This window comes from Artemia sp. Qi Xiang Cuo, chromosome 10 (genome assembly GCF_049724085.1).
Source record: "Artemia sp. Qi Xiang Cuo chromosome 10, ASM4972408v1, whole genome shotgun sequence".
NCBI lineage: Eukaryota > Metazoa > Arthropoda > Branchiopoda > Anostraca > Artemiidae > Artemia > Artemia sp. Qi Xiang Cuo.
The window spans coordinates 45,551,809-45,573,396 of record NC_142803.1 but is presented as its reverse complement, the minus strand read 5'-3'; the positions used below and the strand labels follow the sequence as shown (position 1 = coordinate 45,573,396).

At 35.8% G+C, this 21,588-nt stretch overlaps 1 protein-coding gene across 2 annotated transcripts in view; it reads right to left on the bottom strand.

Moving 5' to 3' along the window:
• LOC148947815 (uncharacterized) overlaps positions 1 to 21,588 on the bottom strand; it is a 73,189-nt gene that overhangs the window by 49,850 nt on the left and 1,751 nt on the right. For both annotated transcript variants that reach the window (XM_089096240.1, XM_089096241.1), the window contains exon 2: positions 9,011 to 9,124. In XM_089096240.1, the coding sequence (XP_088952366.1) occupies positions 9,011 to 9,124 (114 nt within the window). The remainder of the gene's footprint in view (positions 1 to 9,010; positions 9,125 to 21,588) is intronic.

The following is a 21,588-nucleotide window of genomic DNA, read 5'->3' as shown; positions in this document are numbered from 1 at the left end:
AGATTATTATCATTCACCCCATTATTTAGACTTCAATATGAAAATAAATTGCACACTTAGATTAACAAAAAAGAGAAAAAAAGCAGTGACAAACCAGTATGACAACCTAATCAACTCCTAATTATCATCCCTAGTTTCAGCATAAATTTCCACATCAACTAATTTGGAAACAAAGACACTAGACAAATCACCCAGCTGGAAACGTTTGAAATACCGCAAACATCAAAAATGTTTTTATCACTAACACACTTCAAGATCATAAGCTAAACCATACTTTTTTATATTCCAAAATCACCCATGATAACGGAGCCAGTCTTATCAGTAAAAAGAAGAAAAAGAAAAAATTCTTAGGTGCATAAGAATTATACAGCGATAGTCGAAACCTTAGAAATGGAGAATTCATGCGTCAGAAAACTAAGTAGAACTACAAATAAAAGTAAATTTGAATTATTGAGCTTATTCCGAATAAGCTCGCCGGTAAAAGAGGACGACTGCCCAAAATCAAGACATTAAATCAATAGTTTTTGAGAACTAAAACTTTTAGACATTTTTCGGGAAATAACTTTTGAAGTGACTTTTAAAATAGACTTGGCTTATGGAAAAATTATTTAATTTTAGGTAGAAAATAAAACTTTATGATATTTCTTTGCATTAATTCCTAAATTTTAAACAATATTCTCTATTCTGGCAAATGTTCAAAGGTACGAGTCAATTAGCTGTTCTGACATTTATTTAACCATCGAAAAATATACAAGTACTCCGCCAGATTGACTTCTCAAAATGTACCAGAAAGCTCCAAGTAGCTTTTCGTTCATTTTGCGTTGCTAACTCACAAGTAAAGTTACCTAAATTTGTGAACTGCTTCTTTAACTGCTCTTTTATTATGGAAATTAGGGGGGGGGGTACAAGTTGGCACCTTCTCAGACAATTTTGAAAATTAGGAACACCCCATTAAAAAATCACCCTACGATACAGTTAAAAAGCATGAAGGTTCTTGAGTAAGATAAAAAAAAAAAAAAAAAAAACAAGAGGGAGCGCCTCGATCAAAAAAGTAAGCGTCTCTCCAATTAAGAAAAATGTTCAGTTCGTTTTTTAATGTCTTGGGGCCGCCAGGTCTCCTTGTGGCTAGATCCTAATCTACCGCATTTATAAGCCAAGTCGACAAAACAATCTCGGGAGGTACTCTAGTACAATCCTGATACAGTCTCCAAATGGTCAAATATTGGATAGATTTGTTTTACAGCTTTGAAGTTGATAAAAGTCATGTATACGCAGATATATGTTAGATCTCTGTTACTGACTAAAGTCAGTAGCCTATAAGCTTTTAGACAGTTTGATCAAACATACTAAATCTGGCGCCTTTTTTGGTGTAAAATGGATCAGGCACGGCGAACCACTCTTTTTACCTCCATTTTGCCAACCCCCCCCTGGTCCAGCGTCATATCGTACCAAAGTTTTATGATCGCTATTCTAATTGGAATGTTCGAGAGAGGTTTACAAATTACCCCTGATAGTGACAATATATGTTCTAGCCCAGGTCAGAGTTCCAGATGGAGGAAACGCTGCATCGATAATGCGAAGCATGGCAGATACCTCACCATATAAGCCAGAACATTGACGAGTCCTAGGTCTACTGGCTAACCCTAGGATTTTTCTAAGTGTGGCGTTAAGTGTCCGAGAAAAATTAATAAATGATAATCAAACGCATTTCGTTCAACGCTGAAAATTGCTGGCTCACGTTGTTTAAAGTCCAAAATAGCTAAAGTGATTTATCAATGAACCTGCCTTAAATCAGTGTATTATCGATGTGGAGCTATTAACAGTAGATCTTGGTAACTAGTAAATGCGTGGAGAAGTTAAGTGCATGTTAAACCATGGTAGTAAGTTATTTGTACTCTTTTGGGATAGATACTACGATTAGAACAACTGGAAAACAAAAGGAAAAAACGTCAGCATGAAAAAATTGCCTGGTGTTTAAACTCCCCCATCCCCTACTTATTTGAAGATATCCTGCTATATTTTCTAACACTTATAAAGCAAATGTAACATTGTAAAACAAAAGGTGAAAGGCTCAAATCAAACAGAACAGCTTGTGGTAATGAACTATAAACGAATAGCGATCCTAGTCTACAGAAACCAAAACTATGAAAAACACAGATCTGATTAAAACGTCAACACAATATTAACATGAAGCTGATTCCGAATACGCAAAATTCACCCTAAAGTTTACCCGTTAATAGTTATTACTCTCAGAAAACTAAATCTACTATTTATCTACAAAACAAGACATTTCCTATTTTCTCGAGAAGGGTACGTGTTTAATTATTTTTTTTTTCAGGAATAATAGCATTAAAACAGGGGTAGTTAGAAAGCTGAATCAAACTTTAGTTCAGTTTACTACCTTTTTTAATAAGGAAAGGGATGGGGCCACAATCAAATGCCGATCTATGGCATTCTGCACCGCTAAACAACATCTTGTGACCGACCAGGGACAAAATATTATCAACCAAATTTTTAAAATAACTAGTCAGTTAAATATTATTGAAAGGCAATTCAATTAGCCCCTGAGTTCCAGAAACCATAATGGCGTGTAGAGGTGCATTCATCCATAAGCACAAGAGCGGTTCATAAAAATATGAACCATGAATATACACTTTATGTAACAAAACTGACGCTTATACAATATTCAATAGTTGCACATCAGCTATTAGGAGAGAAATCAGTAAGCAAAATGAAAAAATCTTTCCCATAAATCAGAATTTAAGAAACTTGAAACTTTAAAGAACTGATTCCACGTAAATTTCCCGAAATTGCTGAATTGTTCGTTACTTAGAAGATAAGAGACTTAGGCTCTTTTTCGCACCCTTTTGGAGCGATTTATAACAAGGTCAGAATTAAAGATAAGCCCATTTTGAATAAACCAATCGATACATTTCTTCGAGCTCTTTCGAACTATATGCTTAAGTCATTTAAAAAAATGGACTTAAACTCTTTTTGTAAAACGCCACGGACCTACAAGTGAATGTTGTAGGTCCAAATTTTCCATGGGAGTCTTTCGGAGAAACATGAAGAAAAAAAACAACAACACTACTTCAGTGTAAAGACTGAGGGTGTCGACCGGCCTTCATACAGGACAACCTTATCTATAAGCGATAATAAACAAAGAGAAACAACTTTTATGCAACATTTGAACAAAGATACGAGTAATAGCAATCGAATACTTATCCTGTGTCTGAGAGGAGATGGCGCCCACCTCAATTTCCTGCCATCTACGCTACAGTTGGACTTTTTTCAATATTTCAATAATGAATGCTCCAACTCAAGAGTGATGTCATAAAAATCTTGATTTGTTAACCAAAATGACTCGAGAATGAAAAAGCTTATTTATTTACATTTGTTTTAAATAATAAAATTTTCAGTTCCAATTTTTTGGAAGGCAATTAGTAAATAAAACCCTTACTGGGGGTATATGGGTGTGGAAGTTTCCCTTTTATACAGTGAGCCTGATAATCAGCTTTAATTCAGTTCTAATATCCATCCCTCATTACTTTTTTCTTTAAAGTCGTAAATACAATAAGTCATTCAAAATTATCCAGAAATAAAGACAGAAATGAAATTCACAAGCCAAAACTTCCAAGTTTTATTAAGCGTAAAATGCTGACTAATTATACAGGAAGTTAAGTAACAAGACAATCATAGAAAATTTTCTCAGAGTAAAAAAAGCTTTACGATTAGAACATAGAATACCAATTTAAAATAGTCTTGGGTGATTTGGCTAGGGCTTGTAATTTGCATTTTCGGATTGCTATACTCTTACTGACAATAGAAGCAGAGAAAGGTGCGTAGAAGAACTAAATTATAATATTCACAGTTATGAAATGCGTCAAATAAGGTTAAATCCTCAAAATATTGACAATGGGAGTAAAATTATAAAGAAAAAATACAAAGAAAAAACAGTTATACCTTTAACTACGACTGCAATGATGTACCAGACAGAATATCAAAAATAGTTTTGAACGCCGCAATTGGCTTGCGCTCAGACTCCCGGAGCCGTCAAATTTTAATAATTTGCTGCACTTTAGACACTAATTGGCGAGAACAGATGAAAGTAAAAGAAAACGAGTCCAATTAAGGTCCAGTAGTATTTCCAATTACGATACCCCAAAACATTTTAGTCCTTTAATTATCCAAATTGGAAACATTTGAATTGCCCTAAGTCCGACAAGGTACAACAAGCCTACCTTTCTGCAATGAAGTTGCTGTTAGGTTGAGGGGAGGAGGGTTGGTGGAAGGATTGCGGACACACCTTACGCATTCAATGATACAGCACGATAATAGGTAGACACACAAGACAACCGAGGGGTAGGTTTGGGCTAAGCTCATAAGCAGCAAAGCTGCAGAGTCAAAGAACAGTAGACATAGCGTATGGACACGAACATTTTTTGAATAATTCGTCTGGGATTGATCGCTCGAGATTAGTCAGTCACTTCTGCTACAGCATGGCCAGGAATTAACCAAAATATTCGCTTGGAGCTTCATAGACAGGACCCTAATATCAAAGACACTTTTCCCAGGAAATTTCAGACTACTGATTTCTATAGTCCTGGTTCTATCAGGCTTTAAAGTTTCAACAATCAAGGATTCCCTGAACTATGACACGTGAAGTCTCCTCGCGTCAAGACCATAAAGGTCAGCAGTCTTAGAGCGTGGAAGTGGCATGCGGCTCTGAAAATCTGTTCCTTTGGCCCACGGTACTTGCTCCAAAAATTTCAAGCTGATCTAAGATTCCAGTGTCGGAGACTGACATATGCTACTATATCACATCGCCTGTGAACTGGATTTGTCCAATCAACAGTCCAGGTCCCACTTCAACTTGTGGCGAGCAAGCTAATGTAGAAGGAATTCGTTCGAACAGCAAAAAAGGGCCAATGAAGAGGTTGAAGAGGAGACTTCAATCTCTGGTGCTGTCAGTGGATCGGCTACCCAAATCAGTTGTGTGAATGTGGCTAGGGGATTTTCTAAAAAGAGCAGCAACTCTAAATATCCTCATTCTTAGACACCAAAGAAAAGGAAGCTGCTTTATCAGATGATATGCCAGGGCAGTGATGATGCAGAATAGGATAAATGATGATGTGATTCGGGGTCAAGTAGATTTATTTCTGATCCTGGCAGCCAATGACAGGAGATCAAAAGATTGTGTCCTGGCTGATGCAATCAATTCAACCATTGCCTTCTGGAAAAGGTATTCTACCCAGCTGTCATGAATTGCAGCTTTGGCAAGATTCTTTCAGAAGGGAAATTTCTGTCGTTCCCAGCAACAAGTGCTGCAACAGAGAGAGTTTTCAGTGGTGCAGGACTAATATTAACTGCTAAGTCCTCGGTGTTGGCCTGTATACATGCCAACTACAAGCTTGTCAAAGCTTGTAAGTAGAAGTGCTTGAGTTTATTTCTATTTAAGTGTCTTGAATTTTTAATTCTGGCTCAATAAAGCAAAAAAACAGCAAATAAGAAGAGCTACTATAAAAGGTCTGAAAAGTTAAAAAGAGAGAGGTTGTAAGTCAGATTATAAAATGCGACAGCTAGTTTTCGTTGGGATGTCATTTAAGGGAAAACAATGGTAAAGTGGGCAAAAACACGGTTTTTTCTGAGCATCAGAATAAAGGGAAGAAACCACATGGAATTGCCACATAGGTATAGGGTAATCAAAGAAGAGGAATGCAGGCTAAAAGACCAGGAAATCCAGACATGGAATAAAATATAGTGATCAGATTTCTTTGAGGTTTTATGAATTAACCATAGGAGATATGGTGCAAGGAAATTTATTTTGTCCCTGTTTTGTCGGACCACTTCAATTCTCAGGAAGTTTAAGGTCTCAGTGTTGGTTATTTAGACTAAAGAATGTTTGGGAGAAGTTACGATATCTCGTCCTTATTTTGATTGAGATTAGGTTATGGTAACAAAGCTGAAACGGAATTGTGAATCCCAAGAACTTTAGCTTAGAAGGAAAAAAGAATTTCGATTAGAACTAACCCCAATTTAGTTTTCACAATAATTAAAAAATAAGCGAAAAAATTACAATAAATAGAGCAAACACCGACCAATCGGCGGTACACCGCCAAAACTTTCCAAAGCCTTTTGAAAAAGTTTCCGCCATCAGCACGCGTAATTCCGCCCGCCAACTACCAAATTCAAGTTCGGCGTGGCTTTGGGGACTAGACTTGAGATGGCCTGGCTAAACTTCAGATAAGTTAGCACAGCACACCCCAGTCTAGACATCCACCATATCTTATCACATGGAAAAGTAATTAGAGAGAGAACTTTGATCCTTTATAAGTATTTTCAAAGAAATTAAAAATAACTGAGCAGCATTAGAGTTCAGCACCATCCAGCACAATTAAACAAAATATATATGATTTTATTTTATTTGGACCCAACCAGAATATAGGCTAATTTCAAAAAAAGGTAAACAAATGTCCTTACTGAACCATTTTTGGCAAGATAGTTCTTCATTCTTTGGCCCAATGCAAAGCAAAAGAAAAAAAGAGTGAGACGAAAATGCAGCCAATATTTTTAAATATTTGGAATCAAGTTTGAGATTAATAAGTGGCATTAGGTGGCGTTGATTATCTATTTCTCAGAGACGAACTTGAGTTTCCTGTCTTTTCAGCTTCATACTCTTTGCTCTAGATACTGATGCAAAGCTAGAGAGCTGTAAACATGGGATCACATCTTAGCGGTTTTTTTTTTTTTTTTTTTTTAGAGAACTGGCACCCATTGTAGTTAGTTTAGAATATTCTAGCACAATAAACCCAAATTTACAGGTCTGTATAATCTTGATTAAGCTATTTATATGGAAAATCACAAGGAGCATTTCAAGGATTTCTAGGATCCCAAAGTCTCCGCCCAGACTTAGCACACCTAAGAATGTAATGATCCAGTATTGATGAAGTTAATGATATCACTATCATAAGCACTGCAACAGTGCTGCCTAAGTAAAGAACGATATGGCACCTACACATTATTTTTTTTTCTTTCTTTTTTACCAGGCCACGCCGATTTGAAGGAGTGGTCGTAGAGTCTTCGGAGGAGGCTCATTCGATTCAAAACTGAAAGTTCCAGCGCCCTTATTAGGAGTCGAAAGTGATTGAAGGGCAATCAACCTCCTTCAAACGTCCTTTTTATCTATCCTCCCCCCATTAGCCTCAAATACATTTGATCCGATGTAGCTCTATACATTTCTAGGGCAAACTTCTTTTTTGTGAAGTTTTTTTTATTACATTATAAAATAATAAGCTAAATCAAATGTTGTATAAAAGAAGGTCCTTGTCCAATTATTAATGTAAAAAGCATGGGACCAAAGTGCGATAGTAAAATGTTTGTCAAAGTAAATCAACCATAATCCAAATTACTATACAAAGCGAAAAGTCTAATGTTTTCTCACAGTCACTTGGATCTGTTTTCTGTTGTCATATTGAACAAAAAACCTTGGACACTAAAAAGAGCATTAAAAGGTGAACACTATAATTTGTTTTCCATTTTATTCCTTTTTCCAACTATGAGGAGACGGGGACGTCCTGAATGGTGGAGACGAGCTCTGTTTTCTTCAAGAGTTCAATACACAATTTTAGAAAAATGTCGCTACTACTACTAGTACTATCAGCTTACTGCAACACTAAGCCACCTGAGTCCAACAAGGACACACATGCTCCTGATCTACCCGACCCTATTAAAAGCTTCCCTGTTTATCCCCTCCCAAGAAGTTCCTATTTTATTTTCATTCCTTCCTTACAACCTCTTCCCACCCCATTTGAAAATTAGAAATTAGAACCTGAGAATGTCTTGATGCTGCTAAAGGTAGACATGTGCAGAAGGAGGGTCATTGGGGCCAAGCCATACCCATTAATAATTTTTAAAACTTATTTTCTATAACTTATTCTTCAAATAATTTGCCTGTTTTTAACCTCTAAAAAAAAAAAAAAAAAAAAAAAAAAAAAAAAAAAAAAAAAAAAAAAAAAAAAAAGCAAGCCAACTTATTTAAGGAGCTTACTATATAAAGCAAAATATTGGTTGTACTTTTGTCAAACTCGGTTTCATAAGTTCAACGTGTGTTATTAAAAGAAAAACAGTACACCTTATGCTTATCCTTTCAAAAGCTAAATAGGAACATATTTGCATCTACAAAACAACATAAATAGCATCTACAAAATTCAAATTTCCCCAGGGTAGGTAGAGCGCTTCAAATTGCAGTTAAAAGTTAAGACGGGGGCGGGGTGGGAAGAAAAACTTGACATTCAAAAGGAAATTTCGTGGCAAACCTTTAGGCAAAATTAGACATATTGCTCATTTTAATGAACTTTGGACAAATTGACAAACTTTCACAGAAAAAGACTTCCTGGACAAACACAAATACAGGTAACAAGAGAGGGATTTCTCTATTCATAGCCCAAATTACCGAAGTGAGTGGCTCAACGCCCCAGTAATTTTTTCTACAAATCAAACATTTTCTCTATAGTCATACAAGTCATATTTTGCCATATGTTATTATTTGATATAATGTGCCTTTTTTTTCAATTCATATTACTACACCAGATTTCAAATATTAAGAGCTTAATCCTCAGAACCTTCCCGCTCTTTTCTGAAAACGAGTTACTCTGGAACCCAAACTGGACCTGTTTTCAATAAAAAAAAAATGTTGTAGCAAATTTTTCTTTTTCTTATAGATTCCTGTCTAATGATACATTTTTTTGTTTTTCTGATCCAAAAATTACTTGTGTCATAAATAATAGTAAGGCAGGACTGATCCACGTCTGCCTACAGTTGTTATGATGGTAACAGCTGAACTAGACAAAGCAAACTGTGTTTCATAGTTACACCTGAATTAGACAAACTGAAATTCTTTGGAAACTCTTGCATACAAATAAAATTGATGCAATGCTATTCAGATACCTTAAAGGATATTCCGTCTAAAAAAACAAAGCCCCTATAATATCCAAAGCTAGAAGTCACTTACTCTAAAGAGATCACTACTTTGTTCAGCATCCTTTGGGGTCTTATATCGAATAGCTTCATCTAACAATGTTTCCAACTCATCTTCATTAATTCCATCCAAATTCACAGGATCCTCCTATAATATCCAATGTTTACATAAACAAATACACATAAATTGAATATTAATCAATTACAAATAGAGGAAGAAAAAATTATTACACAAAATCTTTACAGAATGAAAATCCATAGCAAAATAAAGCCATATTGCCCCTGAACACTAAAAATTCCTCAAGTACATAGGTCAACTCCTGCAAATTTTTTACACATGTAAATTAAGAAGCCAAAGGCAAATTAAACGAATAAAAAGAATGGAGAATGCTGCTGGTGCTAGTTCAACTCTGGGGTTGATAAGCACACCTTTTCCACTTGTTCCTCCAAAGTCAATGGTCTTTTGTACAAAGGACTAGTCCCCAAAGCTTGAAGTTGGAATGTCTCTGGCCTACCCGGATTTTAAGAAAGACATTCAGATTCTCAAAGATGTGCCATTAAAATGGTATTTAGCATGCAGAAACTGTCTTACCCTGGAAGACTAGCTAGACTGAAACTCCCAATTTTATGATATTTACCCTCGAAGTCCGAAAATGCAGCAATTAGAGTATTATTCTCAGAAAAGCATTCTTGTATAGATTTGATTAGAGAGACAAAAGCATATGGTGAAGAATGGTGATTCTTGAAACCAGACTGAGTGTGATGTATTATATGATTTCTCCCCAGAGACCAGAGGAAACAATTATGGAAAATTTTCTCCATGACCTTTCCTGGTACTGGAGTTATCATGATGTGCTTGTCTGATGTAGGCTTATATATTGGTTTATTTTTCTTTATAATACATACAAAAGATGATCATTTCTAGGTGTTGGGGATGTATTGCAGCCAAGAATAAAACAGGTTTATAGTTTATGTTTTTATGTTGGTATGAGGTTTTTGATCCATGTTGGATGTATATTATCATAACTGCTTGCATCTCTAGCAATATATTGCATTCTCAACCCATCCATTGTGAAAAGTCAGGAGACATGCTCTGATTCTGGATGATGTTGATATATGGTTTTAGTGTTGTTATGGTGGACATGCTATGGATGTTGGATGTTGGCTTTTCAGAGAAAAATATTGCAAACAGGTTTGCCTTGTCATAACATATGCTAATAAAAGCTATTTCACACTGGTGAGGGTTTTACCCGTTTTTTTCTACACATGCTTATGACTCCTGGATTGTAGCATTTCATGAGTTAAATTAATTGAAAAATTATCCCGGAACTTTGTTTTAGATTTTAATTCTACATTCATGGTATTTTCTGCTTGTTTTAGGTTTGATATTCCTATATAATGCAAGTTCTATTTCTTTGAAGCTTTTAATTTGACAAAAAATTCATGAACAATGCATAACAAATGTTGACAAAAGTCAGCAGGCACCTGAAATGGCCAACAATCAACAGTGGTTGTTGAGCTGTAAATTATGCAATTTGCCTATTTTCATACACATGGCTTATCATTTGAAAATGGGGGGGGGGGAGGGGGCACTTTATCTTGGGTGTGTCCAAAAAGGTTAAGAGTATTCAGGTGAAATTTTGGAGAGCGTTGAACTAAATCAAAGGACAACTATGGGCATGCAGGATCTCAAAAAGGTATATCCGTAGTACAGTCAACTCTTGCTATCACAAAATTCATGGGGCCACGATTTTTCTTTGAGTTATGTATAGTTTGATTTAGACATAGTTCAAGTTATAGAGGTCATTCTATACAAAATTTGACTCATAATATAGAGGTAAAACAAATAAAAATTCGAGTTACTAAAAAGTCAGTTATCTTCTTCTGCTTGTTTGTCATATTTTTCTTTTAAACAACTAATGAAAAAATACAATCCGGTACATTAATGTTTTTTTCTAAAAACATATGTAAAGTATGAACTGTAGCTTTGGCTTCTTTAGGTGTAATGTCTGCTGGCTTGTTTTTGTAGTCAGAAGGAGCAGTCTCATCAATGTTTAGGGATTCTATGATTTCTTCATCAGTTCAAGTGCTGGCTACAGCTATTCCCTTGTCAACAAGTGTTAATCTTCAAATGCTGGTATCACCTCATTCCATTCAGACTTGATGTTAACGTTTGGAAGTTCCACTTCAGGTCCAACTTCTAGTAGTTCTTCCACTTGTGGCCCATTTTCTGTTTCAGCTTGATTTTTTCTGGCCATTCAAATCCACACAACTTAAAGCCGTTGGCTATTGTTTTGCTCATTATGCTGCCCCAACATTTGTCGGCAGATCACATGGCCTCTAAGAGGTTAATAACTCTCACCTTTTGGTCTTCAATGTCAGAGATATATCTTCTGACCACTTTAGTTCTGTAGAGCACCCTGAAGTTTATTATCATTCCTGAATCTAGTGGCTGCAATTTAGATGTTTTGTTGGCCTGCAAAAATTTTACACAAACCCATTTTAGAGGAGGAATGGGAATGTGTGCAGTGCAGTTGTCCACAAATAATAGTTTTTCGTTTCTTTTTGCCCACCACTTTTTTCTGATTCAGTCAAACATGAGGAAAATACCTCATTTTTATGGTTCTAGGCATTTACCCCCCCCCCCCCGTGGAAAATAAGGCTTTCCAAATTTGCGAATTTTATTTGAGTTTTATATTTTTTTAATTTTTGTAGGGGGAAGGAGGTTTGGTACTTGTGTATTATGCACCACTCACTCAAGTTTATGCTGTGTAAAACTCGAGAACAAACTAGTTTTTTTTGTTAGTTTCTTTGTTACTTTATAAATAAATTTGGGCTATAGATTTGTACATTAGGGGGAGGGGGTAAAGCATAGCGGGTCTGCATGCAAAATGTGCTTGGTACAATTATTCTGCGTATTAGATAGATAGATAGATAAGTGTATTTTAAAGCCAAATATACAGCCATAAACACAGTAAAATTACATAAATGAAAGGCACAAATAACATAAAGTTTGATCAGCGATCATCATAAAGCACTTAAATGAAACACTACATTAACCTAATAATAGTACTTAATACTTGGAAATACAGTCATTGAAAATAATAAACACTTAACACTTAAATGAAAAAAAAATTTAAATAAAACATTACATTTACTTTATACTGGGATTTTTTTTTTAGTTAACAAAATTTCCAGATACCTTGCTATTCTTCTGTAATTTTTTAGTGGCCATATCCCTAGAAAGAATTGTTTTATGACTTCAAACTGCCCAAATACTCTACCCCCTCCCCTTATGTGCAAATATATAGCCCAAATTACATGTTTCCCATATATTCTGTCACTTGTCTTGTCTCTTGCTAAGCTGAAAAAAACTAACAAAGAAACTGGTTCTCGAGTTTTACACAGCATAAACTTGAGTGAGTGGGGCATAATTCACAAGTACCAACACTCCTTCCCCCTACAAAAATTAAATAAATGAAACTCAAATAGAATTTGCAAATTTGGAAAGTCCTATTTTCCACAGGAGGGGGGGGGTAAAACGCCGGTTACCATTATTTATCTATGCCTTTTATTTGACATGTATTCAACAAGCCAAGACTTAACTCCTTTGCAACACCTAAGATTTTTTGCTTTACCATTAATGAAGGGCTTTAACTTGTTTGATCCTGTCATATTAGCTGCTAACAAAATTGCAACCCCTTGAAATGATTGTGCCCAATTGGGCCCCGTGTTTAAAAGGGCCCTGTGCTGTTATCAAAATGAACATTTTTTTCGAAATTGTGAAATAGCCTATTCTTAACAATTCCAGTAAGCATTGCTTTTTGAGAGAGATCATTTTCCAGGCTAAAACCAATAAAAAAAACTATCTAATATCAACAATAGATCAGGGCAGATTGATTAGTTTAGCACTTATGTTGATTGAAAGTGAAGATTCAAGGAAATTAGATTTTCAATCAATTTTAGAAGAATTATACTGAACAAAAACTTGGAAATATGTAAATTTATGTATTCATATTCCGTGATGTAAATTTCAAAAGGCATTTTCAGCAGCAATTGAGTAATGTTGATCAACAAACCCATGTGTTATTGTGAAATTTAAATTGTGGATTATTGCCTCAAATTGTGAGTCAAAGACATTTTTCAAAACCTAGTGTGTTATTTCCCTAATTAATAGACCCTAAAGTGTTATATTATACTTACTTACCTTGGAGTTTTATTGTGTTTAGTGTGTTTTTAATTGGTGATATGTAAGTGTATTTCCCTAGAGACTTCAACGTTTCCTGATTTCGAATTTTCTTTGTTGTTGTTGCTGCTGCGAAGTTACCAATATAATTTTCTTTGGGGTGATTCCTAAAATTCAACCAAAAAGTTGGTGAATTTCCATCTTAGTGTTGATTCATTGACTAAGCAAGCGGAAGAGGGGTGGTCACCTGCCACAAGCATTGGTGTACCTTCTGGGAGTAAAATCCCTTAAACTGCATGGGGTCAGGTGAGCAGGGATCAACGCTTCCCTTGCTGAGTAAGCTTCGAAAATGCTGTGATCTCCTCCAAAATCAAACCAGAAGCACCAGCAAGCCCCAAAAGAAGCAAACCAAGGAAAAGTACCCATAAAATCAACCCCAGGAAATTCTAGTATTCAACAAACTGAGTCACCAGCAAGAAAACGAAAAATTCAGAGCTTCCACCATCCCCAACTGTCCCAAATTATCATATTGTATAAATTAAAAAGAAAAACGGAACACCTTTTGTAACAGATGATCATATATTAATCAGAAAAGCAATTTTTAAAGTAGCCAGAGTATAACTTTGAGCTTAGTTTCCAAAAATCAGGCACAGCAGGACTTTGTTTCCAAGATATTGAAGGAGCTGATATAATATTTCCAAACTCTAGCTTAATTAAGCTTACCAGCTCAGGAATTGAAGCCACAAAACTCATCAGAGAAAAGAAATTCCAATATGTATTTCATAGAATTGATCTTTCTTTGGAAACACAAGTAATCAAATCTGAGCTATTAGACTCTTCAGGAAGAACCCTTACCATCACAAATATGACTAGGCTTGACAAAAGAAATGGAGAAAGCCTGACGCCAAGTAAGTCACTCTTGGTTGCTGTGAGAACTGAGCTCAAGAATCATTTATATCTTTATGGGCAAAAAATCCTTTTCTAGCCCTACAAGGCAAAGTCTTTACACTGCATCAAATTCCATGTACATGGCCACACTAAAAACAATTGCCAGCAAACAAATCCTTCCTGCTCCAAATGTGGAAAAGACAACCATAACTCAACATCCTGTCCTGCTCCTGAGCCATACTGCAAAAACTGTAAGACCATAGGGCACAGTGCATTTCAAAAAGACCTATGCCCCACCCACCATCAACGAGCAGACATTCTGAAAATCTCAACTGAGCAAAACATTCCTTTCTCAATTGTTGCAGAAAAAATACCCAAGACTCCAAAACCATGTGCTGTCCCCACCCAAATTAAGGAGGTGCAGAAAACCCCTGACATCCAAGCTTATCATTATGCAAGCACTTCTTATTCAAATTCCCTCAAGGGTAATAACAATAGCACAGATGTTCCAGGAATAACCCAGTTAGCCAAAGGTAAGACCTGGCGAAATCAAAACACAGCTCCAACACTTGAAGCTACTGATCATATGAACAGTTCTGAATTCCAAAAGCTGGGCACATTTTTGACTCTAAATCACCTCATCTCGACCTCTGGACAATCAGAGCAAGTCAAAGCTATTCTAACAAGGAAAGCAATTACTACATTTTTAGGCCAATAAGTTTGGAGACAAGCTAACACTGAATTTGAGAAACTTAGGAATGAATTGGCCTTTCCTCCTGGTTCTCAAGAAGTAGTAAAACAAGTCCAGACAGGACAAAGAACCAAGGCCCTCTCAAGTCATCATTCCTCTGGTCTTAAGGAAGAGATGTCCAAAAAGACAAACAAACTATGGAGGGACAATCCTCTCTCAGTGACAAGTAATGATAACTCAGAATTTATGTCTTCAGAAGAAAATATGGAGGATATATTTACCAGCCATAAATAGCTTCAAAATTTGCAATGGAACATTGTGTCTCTAAATAGTTAAAAACTAAATGAACTAATTGAATACATCATTAGCTGTAATATTCATCTTGTTTGCCTCCAGGAAACAAATATACACAGTCTGAGGCAAGTAGGTATACCTGGATTCCATCTTTATAGAAAGGATAGATCAACTGGAAGGAAAGGAGGGGGAGTGGCAATTCTCATGAAAAAGGATATACCGCATTCGGCAATAGCCCCGAGAGAGTACCGGAATGAGATTGATGTGGTCAGCATGAATTGAAATCTCCAAGATAGACATCCCTTAAAATTCTCATCCTTTTACAATCCTAATGGCAGCAATGATATTAAAACCGTGCTTGAAGAAGAAACAAAAGATAAAAACACTGTCATTTTAGGTGACTTTAATGCTCATAGCCCTATATGGGAAAATCATGTACACTCCAACATTGAAGGTAAGAATATAAAAGAATTTATCCTCACCTCTAATAATTTCACAGTTCTAACTTCACATGACCTCCCCACCCACTACAATATCAAGAATAATACCTCATCAACAATTGATTTGCAGATTGGTCCAACATGGCTTGAGTCTCAAATCCAGATTTCTCTTGTCCCAGATCTTCAGACTGACCATACTGCAACCCTTATCAAAATTTATGCAGCAAAATACACTCCTGTTCCACCAACAATGAGATTCAATCTAAAGACAGCAAACTGGACCCTCTTCAAAAACATATTAGATAGTACTGATTACTCTACTATCAGGCTAAAAGAAGATATTGAAATTAAAGCCAAAAAACTAAGTGACAGTCTCTTAACAGCAGCAGGAAACTCAATCAAGAAATTCTCTTACCAAATGCCTAATTCTTTGTTAAAGAAGTCTAACAAAATCTGGTGGAGTCAAGACTGCAGAAATGCAGTTCTAAGTAAAAAGAAAGCAAGAAAGAATTTCCAGAGGCATCCAAGCCAAGAAACTTTCGTTGCTCTTAGGAAGGCTGAAGCTTTAGTGAAGAAAACAGTTTTGAAGGCCAAGCGCTCAGCCTGGAATGACTTCATCCAAAATTGACCAGAATGTTCTTTCAAGTAAAATGCAGTCGTTCATAAATCGAATGGCTGGCAATAACAAAACTTACAATTCAAAGATCCCCTGTCTTACAACAACGAAATCCACTTTAAAGACTGGCAAATACATTACTGAAGCATTTGCTATGCAATTCAAGAGAAAGATCCTCACAGTGCATAGACGAAAACCTAGAGTATGCAAGTTGCATGAGAAGACAAATTTCAAGAAGGAACTTCTATGTATGTTTACCAAATCTGAGTTAAAGGAGGCTATAAGGTCGTCTAATTCCTCTTCAGCACCAGGAGAAGACGAAATAAGCATCCAATTGGATCATAAATGCAAGAGAAATTTTTCATGGTGCCTTACTTCGTGTATATAACTGCGCATGGACTAGACAGACATCCCCAAGAATATGGAAACATGCCATTATAATCCCAATTAGAAAACAAGGCAAACCTCCAGATTTAATTAATTCCTACAGGCCTATCTCACTACTACCAATGCTTGGAAAACTTTTTGAAAAGATGCTACATAGGTGGTTAGAATGGTTTGTGAAAAATAATAGAATTCTACCTAATTCCCAGGCTGACTTTTATAAGGGGCATAATACTGTAGACAATGTAATCCAGCTTGAAGCAGCTTCAAGAAATGCTATAAATAGCAGTGAGATCATGATAGCAGTCTTAGTTCACTTTGAATCAGTTTTTGACCATATTTCCATGTATTTGATTTCTCAAATTCTAAAAGAGTTGGATTTCTCGGATGGAGTCATTAAGTTCCTCTTCAATTATCATCTGATGAAAGCTACAAAGTCCGGGTGCAAAATGAGCTATCCAGTATTTCAGCACTACATGTTTGACTCCCTCAGGGTTCCATATTCAGTCCCCTTCTTTTCTTATTAGTTTTAAGTGAGCTTCAGTTTAGCAGTGATTCAATATCCAAGCTTGAATTTGCAGATGATTTAGTTCTGTTGGTCAGCAGGTAGAGATGTAAACATTATTGCCAATAGTACTAACTTAGCATTATATGAATTAGCAACTATTTCTGCTGCATTTTTCCTACCTATCTCCAAGTCTAAGACAAATGCAATCCTATTCCACAACAAAAAATCTGTCATACCACCAAAATTATTTGTCAACAATGTGGAAATAGAATATGCTGTAGCAACTAAATTTCTAGGAGTATACCTGGATCCAAGACTCACATGGCAAAATCAAGTCAACTGTGTAAAAAATTCATGTATGCACAGGTTACTCATCCTTAAGAGCCTGGCAGGGTCAAAGTAGGCTAGATCCCAAGAAATACTCTTGGAATTTGAAAAGAGGTTTAATTGTTCAAAGATTGAGTATGTCATTGAAGCATATGGAGAATGTAGTGAGACTAATTAGAAACATGCCAAATTAGAAACAATCCAAAATATGGCTAGCAAAATTGCCTCAGGGCTTCATGCTCAGTGCCCCTCTAACAATGCGAGACACTTAACTGGTCTGCCTTCTATTTTAGAAAGACGGAATATGCTGATAATCAAATACTACAGCAAGATACAAGCTACAGGTCATGAGCATGATATTTTGAAGCTTACTTTTGCCAAAGATGGTATCTTACTTATTTTGACATCTATAAGGTCATGGAAAACATTTAACAAGCTTGTCCCATCTTGGAAACTTGACTCACCCTGTTTCAGTCATTTCCTTGTCCCCCAAGATGGGAAATGCCACCTCCAAGTGTTTCACTAGAGTTGATACCCTTGCAAAAGACAAATTACCTGCCAATTCAAATACAGACACTTTTTCATGAGAAAATAGCCACGTTGTATCCAGATTATCTCCAAATTTACACTGATGGCTCAGTTAAAGGCAGCAAATGTGGCTCTGCATCTTTTATCCCAAGTTATACACTGAATATAAAAACCAGACTTCCAGACATTACTTCCATCCTCATTACAGAGCTATCGGCAATAAAAGAGGCTTTAAAGGTCATCAATATTAACCCACCGGCTTCCAAAAGAGTAGTATTGCTCTCAGACTCTAAAGGCGCCCTTCAGCTCATTGATGATATCCATTGGAGTGCTAAGGATACAAACCTGAGGACAATCAGAGATCAATTAATCAGTCTCCAAAATAGTCTTATTGAAGTTAAGTTCCAGGATATCCTCAGCCACCAAGGCATCAAATATAATGAGGTAGCAGACCAGCTAGCTAGTAGCTCCTTGAATAATCCAATTAACCCTAATTTGAAGGCACAGACCTTCAGAGACATGCAGGAATTTCTCTTCAAGCTTGACTGCACATAACTTGATTGCAAGTCACTTGTGACAAACTTTGTCAAAAGCTGTTGGAAAGTCAAGTACCATATAATCATGTCAGCAGGTACCCCAGTATCAAGTAACTTAGTGATGTGGTCATATGATTAAAGGAGATTGGTATCAATAGATCTTCCAGAACAGAAACCATGCTGTAAGATGTGCAAGAGATTATTTGCATCAAGATGTTACAAACAAACTCAGTCTTTATGCTGACAACTGAAAACTCATTGGTCCTGTTGACACTCAGCAAGGTGTGGCACCAATTTAGTCAGATATTGACAGCTTTGGTGAATAGGCCAAGACATAGAGACTCAAGCTTAACTCTGAAAAAATGTAAGGTCCTTTACTTTGGAAGAAGCAACCCATCATGGCAATACTCAATGTCAACAAATGCAGGTATAAGTTTGACTGTTTCTGAGAACACCTTGGAGAAAGATTGGTAAATTTTTGAAATAACTCACTAATGAGACAGCTAGGAAAGAGACATATCCTTAGAACTGGAATTTCATCATAAATCCAATTAACATTTATTTACATCTGAATGAGCTTTACCCCCCCCCACTCTCTAATGTACAAATATATACTCTGAGTTAAATATCTCCACTGAATTTTCTGCATTTCACTCTTTTCTTCTAAGTGACTTAACAGTGTGTCAAAATAAGGGAAAATACATTACAATTCAAGGTATATATTTTCACATAAGGAAAGGTGCTAAAGTTAATTTTCAATGCAAAGCAAATTTTATATTTGAATCCAGGATGACATTTTGATGCTAAATATATGTGTATTTTTGAGCTACCTTATTTAATGAGTTAATCCCAAAATTCACCAAGAGATCTGGAGGTTGTTAAAAAACAAAGACATTAAATTCAACTGCCAAACACAAGTTGCTGTAGTAAAGCCAAACCAGACTCTTGGTATTATCAAAGACATTGTCATAAGCAGATCCTCTTTAATAATAACTAAACTCAGTAACAACTTGGTGAGACAAAGATTAAATTTAGGAATTTGCAGTGCTGTACTAATTAATAAAATAGACCAGATATTGCTCAAATCTGTCCAAAGACTGATGACAAAATGCATGAATAAGCTCAAAAACATAGTGCTGACTGCTGAACATCAAGCTAGCCTACCATCTCTGACATACCCTCTACAAAGGGGTGACATGATAACAACCAGCAAGTTTGTCAATTCTGGCAACAAAGACTTCTTCCAGCTTGCCCAGTTGTCATAAACCAGAGGTTTTTCAGCAAAGCTGTTCTGTAAGCATGTAAAATGAAGGAAAACTTTCTTCTCTAACTACAGCACAAATCCCTGGAATGGTCTTAGCTGCCAACTGTAAGTTCAGCACCATTAAGAGCTTGAAAGCTAGTCTTAACAAGACTGGGTGACTAAACTATGGCTCAAGTAATGAGATGCAGCAGATATCCTGCAGTATTATCATCACTGACAGGTGTACACTATACTTGTCCATATTAAAGCTGTTCTTTTGCTCATCTTTGTGCTAAGATCTTACATCTTTTGACAAGGAATGCTTTTAAGGGAAACCTTAGGACTAAGATCTTACTTTTTACACCCTTCTTTTGGAAATATCTTTCATCATTCTGCTCTGATCAGTGATCTAAGGACAATGATGAGTATATCATCAAAGTCCTCTCATCATTGTTCTATGTGACAGAAAAATGGCATTCTTTGCAATTTCTGCTAACATTAGTGAGCTGTAGGATCTTAGAACAATGATAAACTAAAGAATGATACTCTTGCTGAAAGATGTAAGATCTTAGTGCTAAAGAATGGGTTTATTGTTAGCAAGTTATATGCAAGGTTATTTTTATATGGGATTTTTGACTCAAGGTAGGGTAGAATTCTAGTTTACCTACTTTTTGCCATCTTGGAAAGGAGTTAGGTTAGGAAAATGAAACTTTCAGAAAATCCAGGGCCAAAAACATACCTTTGGGTAGGTATTGCCAAGCTTCTATGTTAACCCTCTTCTAATACTAAGTCTCAGGAATTTGCCTACCTCATAAATTGGGATTGAGCAAAGTTGTAAAGCTAAAACAGATTTCTTATAATTCATTTAAGCAGAAGATCTGTTTTGCAAGGTTTCATTTTCATAACACAAAGATTTTTAGGTAAATTTGCAGTGGACCATATAATTTAGCTAGGATGACAGTGAAAATATCATTTGATGCCTTTTTTATGCTCTTTCATAATTTAGTAATTGCTTCTGGGGCTACTTGCATCTTGAGCCCTTAAAAGGACCCTGAAGGTATTTTATATGAACAATGATAGAGCATAAAAAACATCAAATGATGTTCTCACTTTCATCCTAGCTACATTATATGGCCCATTGCAAATTTACCATGAAATACAAATATGCAAATATATACCCTGAATTGTCAACAGCAAAGTTTCAAATTGCAAAATTCAAAGTAATTTTTGTTGGCAGCATTAAAAAAACTTGAAACAGTAGGAAAATGGTTTATATTTGAGTTGCCTAATAAAAAAGGTTTGAATTGTTATATATATAAGTATTTTTTGAATATATTACTCTTGAACAACCTATTTATAAACTAGTGAAATGTTTTTAACCACTTTTCAATAGCTTAACTAGTGTAGATAACTTCATTGTATGGTTACAAAAATTAAATACCTTTGGGGCCCCTTTGAGGGCTCAAGATCCAATTAGCACCAGAAGGGATTATTGAACTATGAAAGAGCATAAAAAAGCATTAAATGATGTTTTCACTTTTATCCTAGCTAAATTATATGGCCAATTACAAATTTAACAATTTTTAAAGATCATCAAAGGCCAATGTCCCTTAGTGGGATAAGGAGCAGTGGCAGATCCAGGGGACAGGGTGCAAACCTCCCCCCCCCTGAACATAGTCTAAAGTAGTATAATTTACTTAATTAGCCTAATGCAAATTTGCATTAACTAAACTTGCTCCTAATGCAAGTTAATCAGATCAACCTATTTTGCCACACCCCCCTAAAAAAAAAACCTAGATCCACCCTTGATAAGGAGTAGATGTAAGCATTTTGGAATAGACTTAAAATACCTTCTCAGGACATACTTTGGTAAATATATACCAAAGCATATTATTGAGTTAGGAATAAAGTGAATACACCATTTAATGCCTTTTTTTATGCTGATTACAAATATAATAATCATTTCTATTG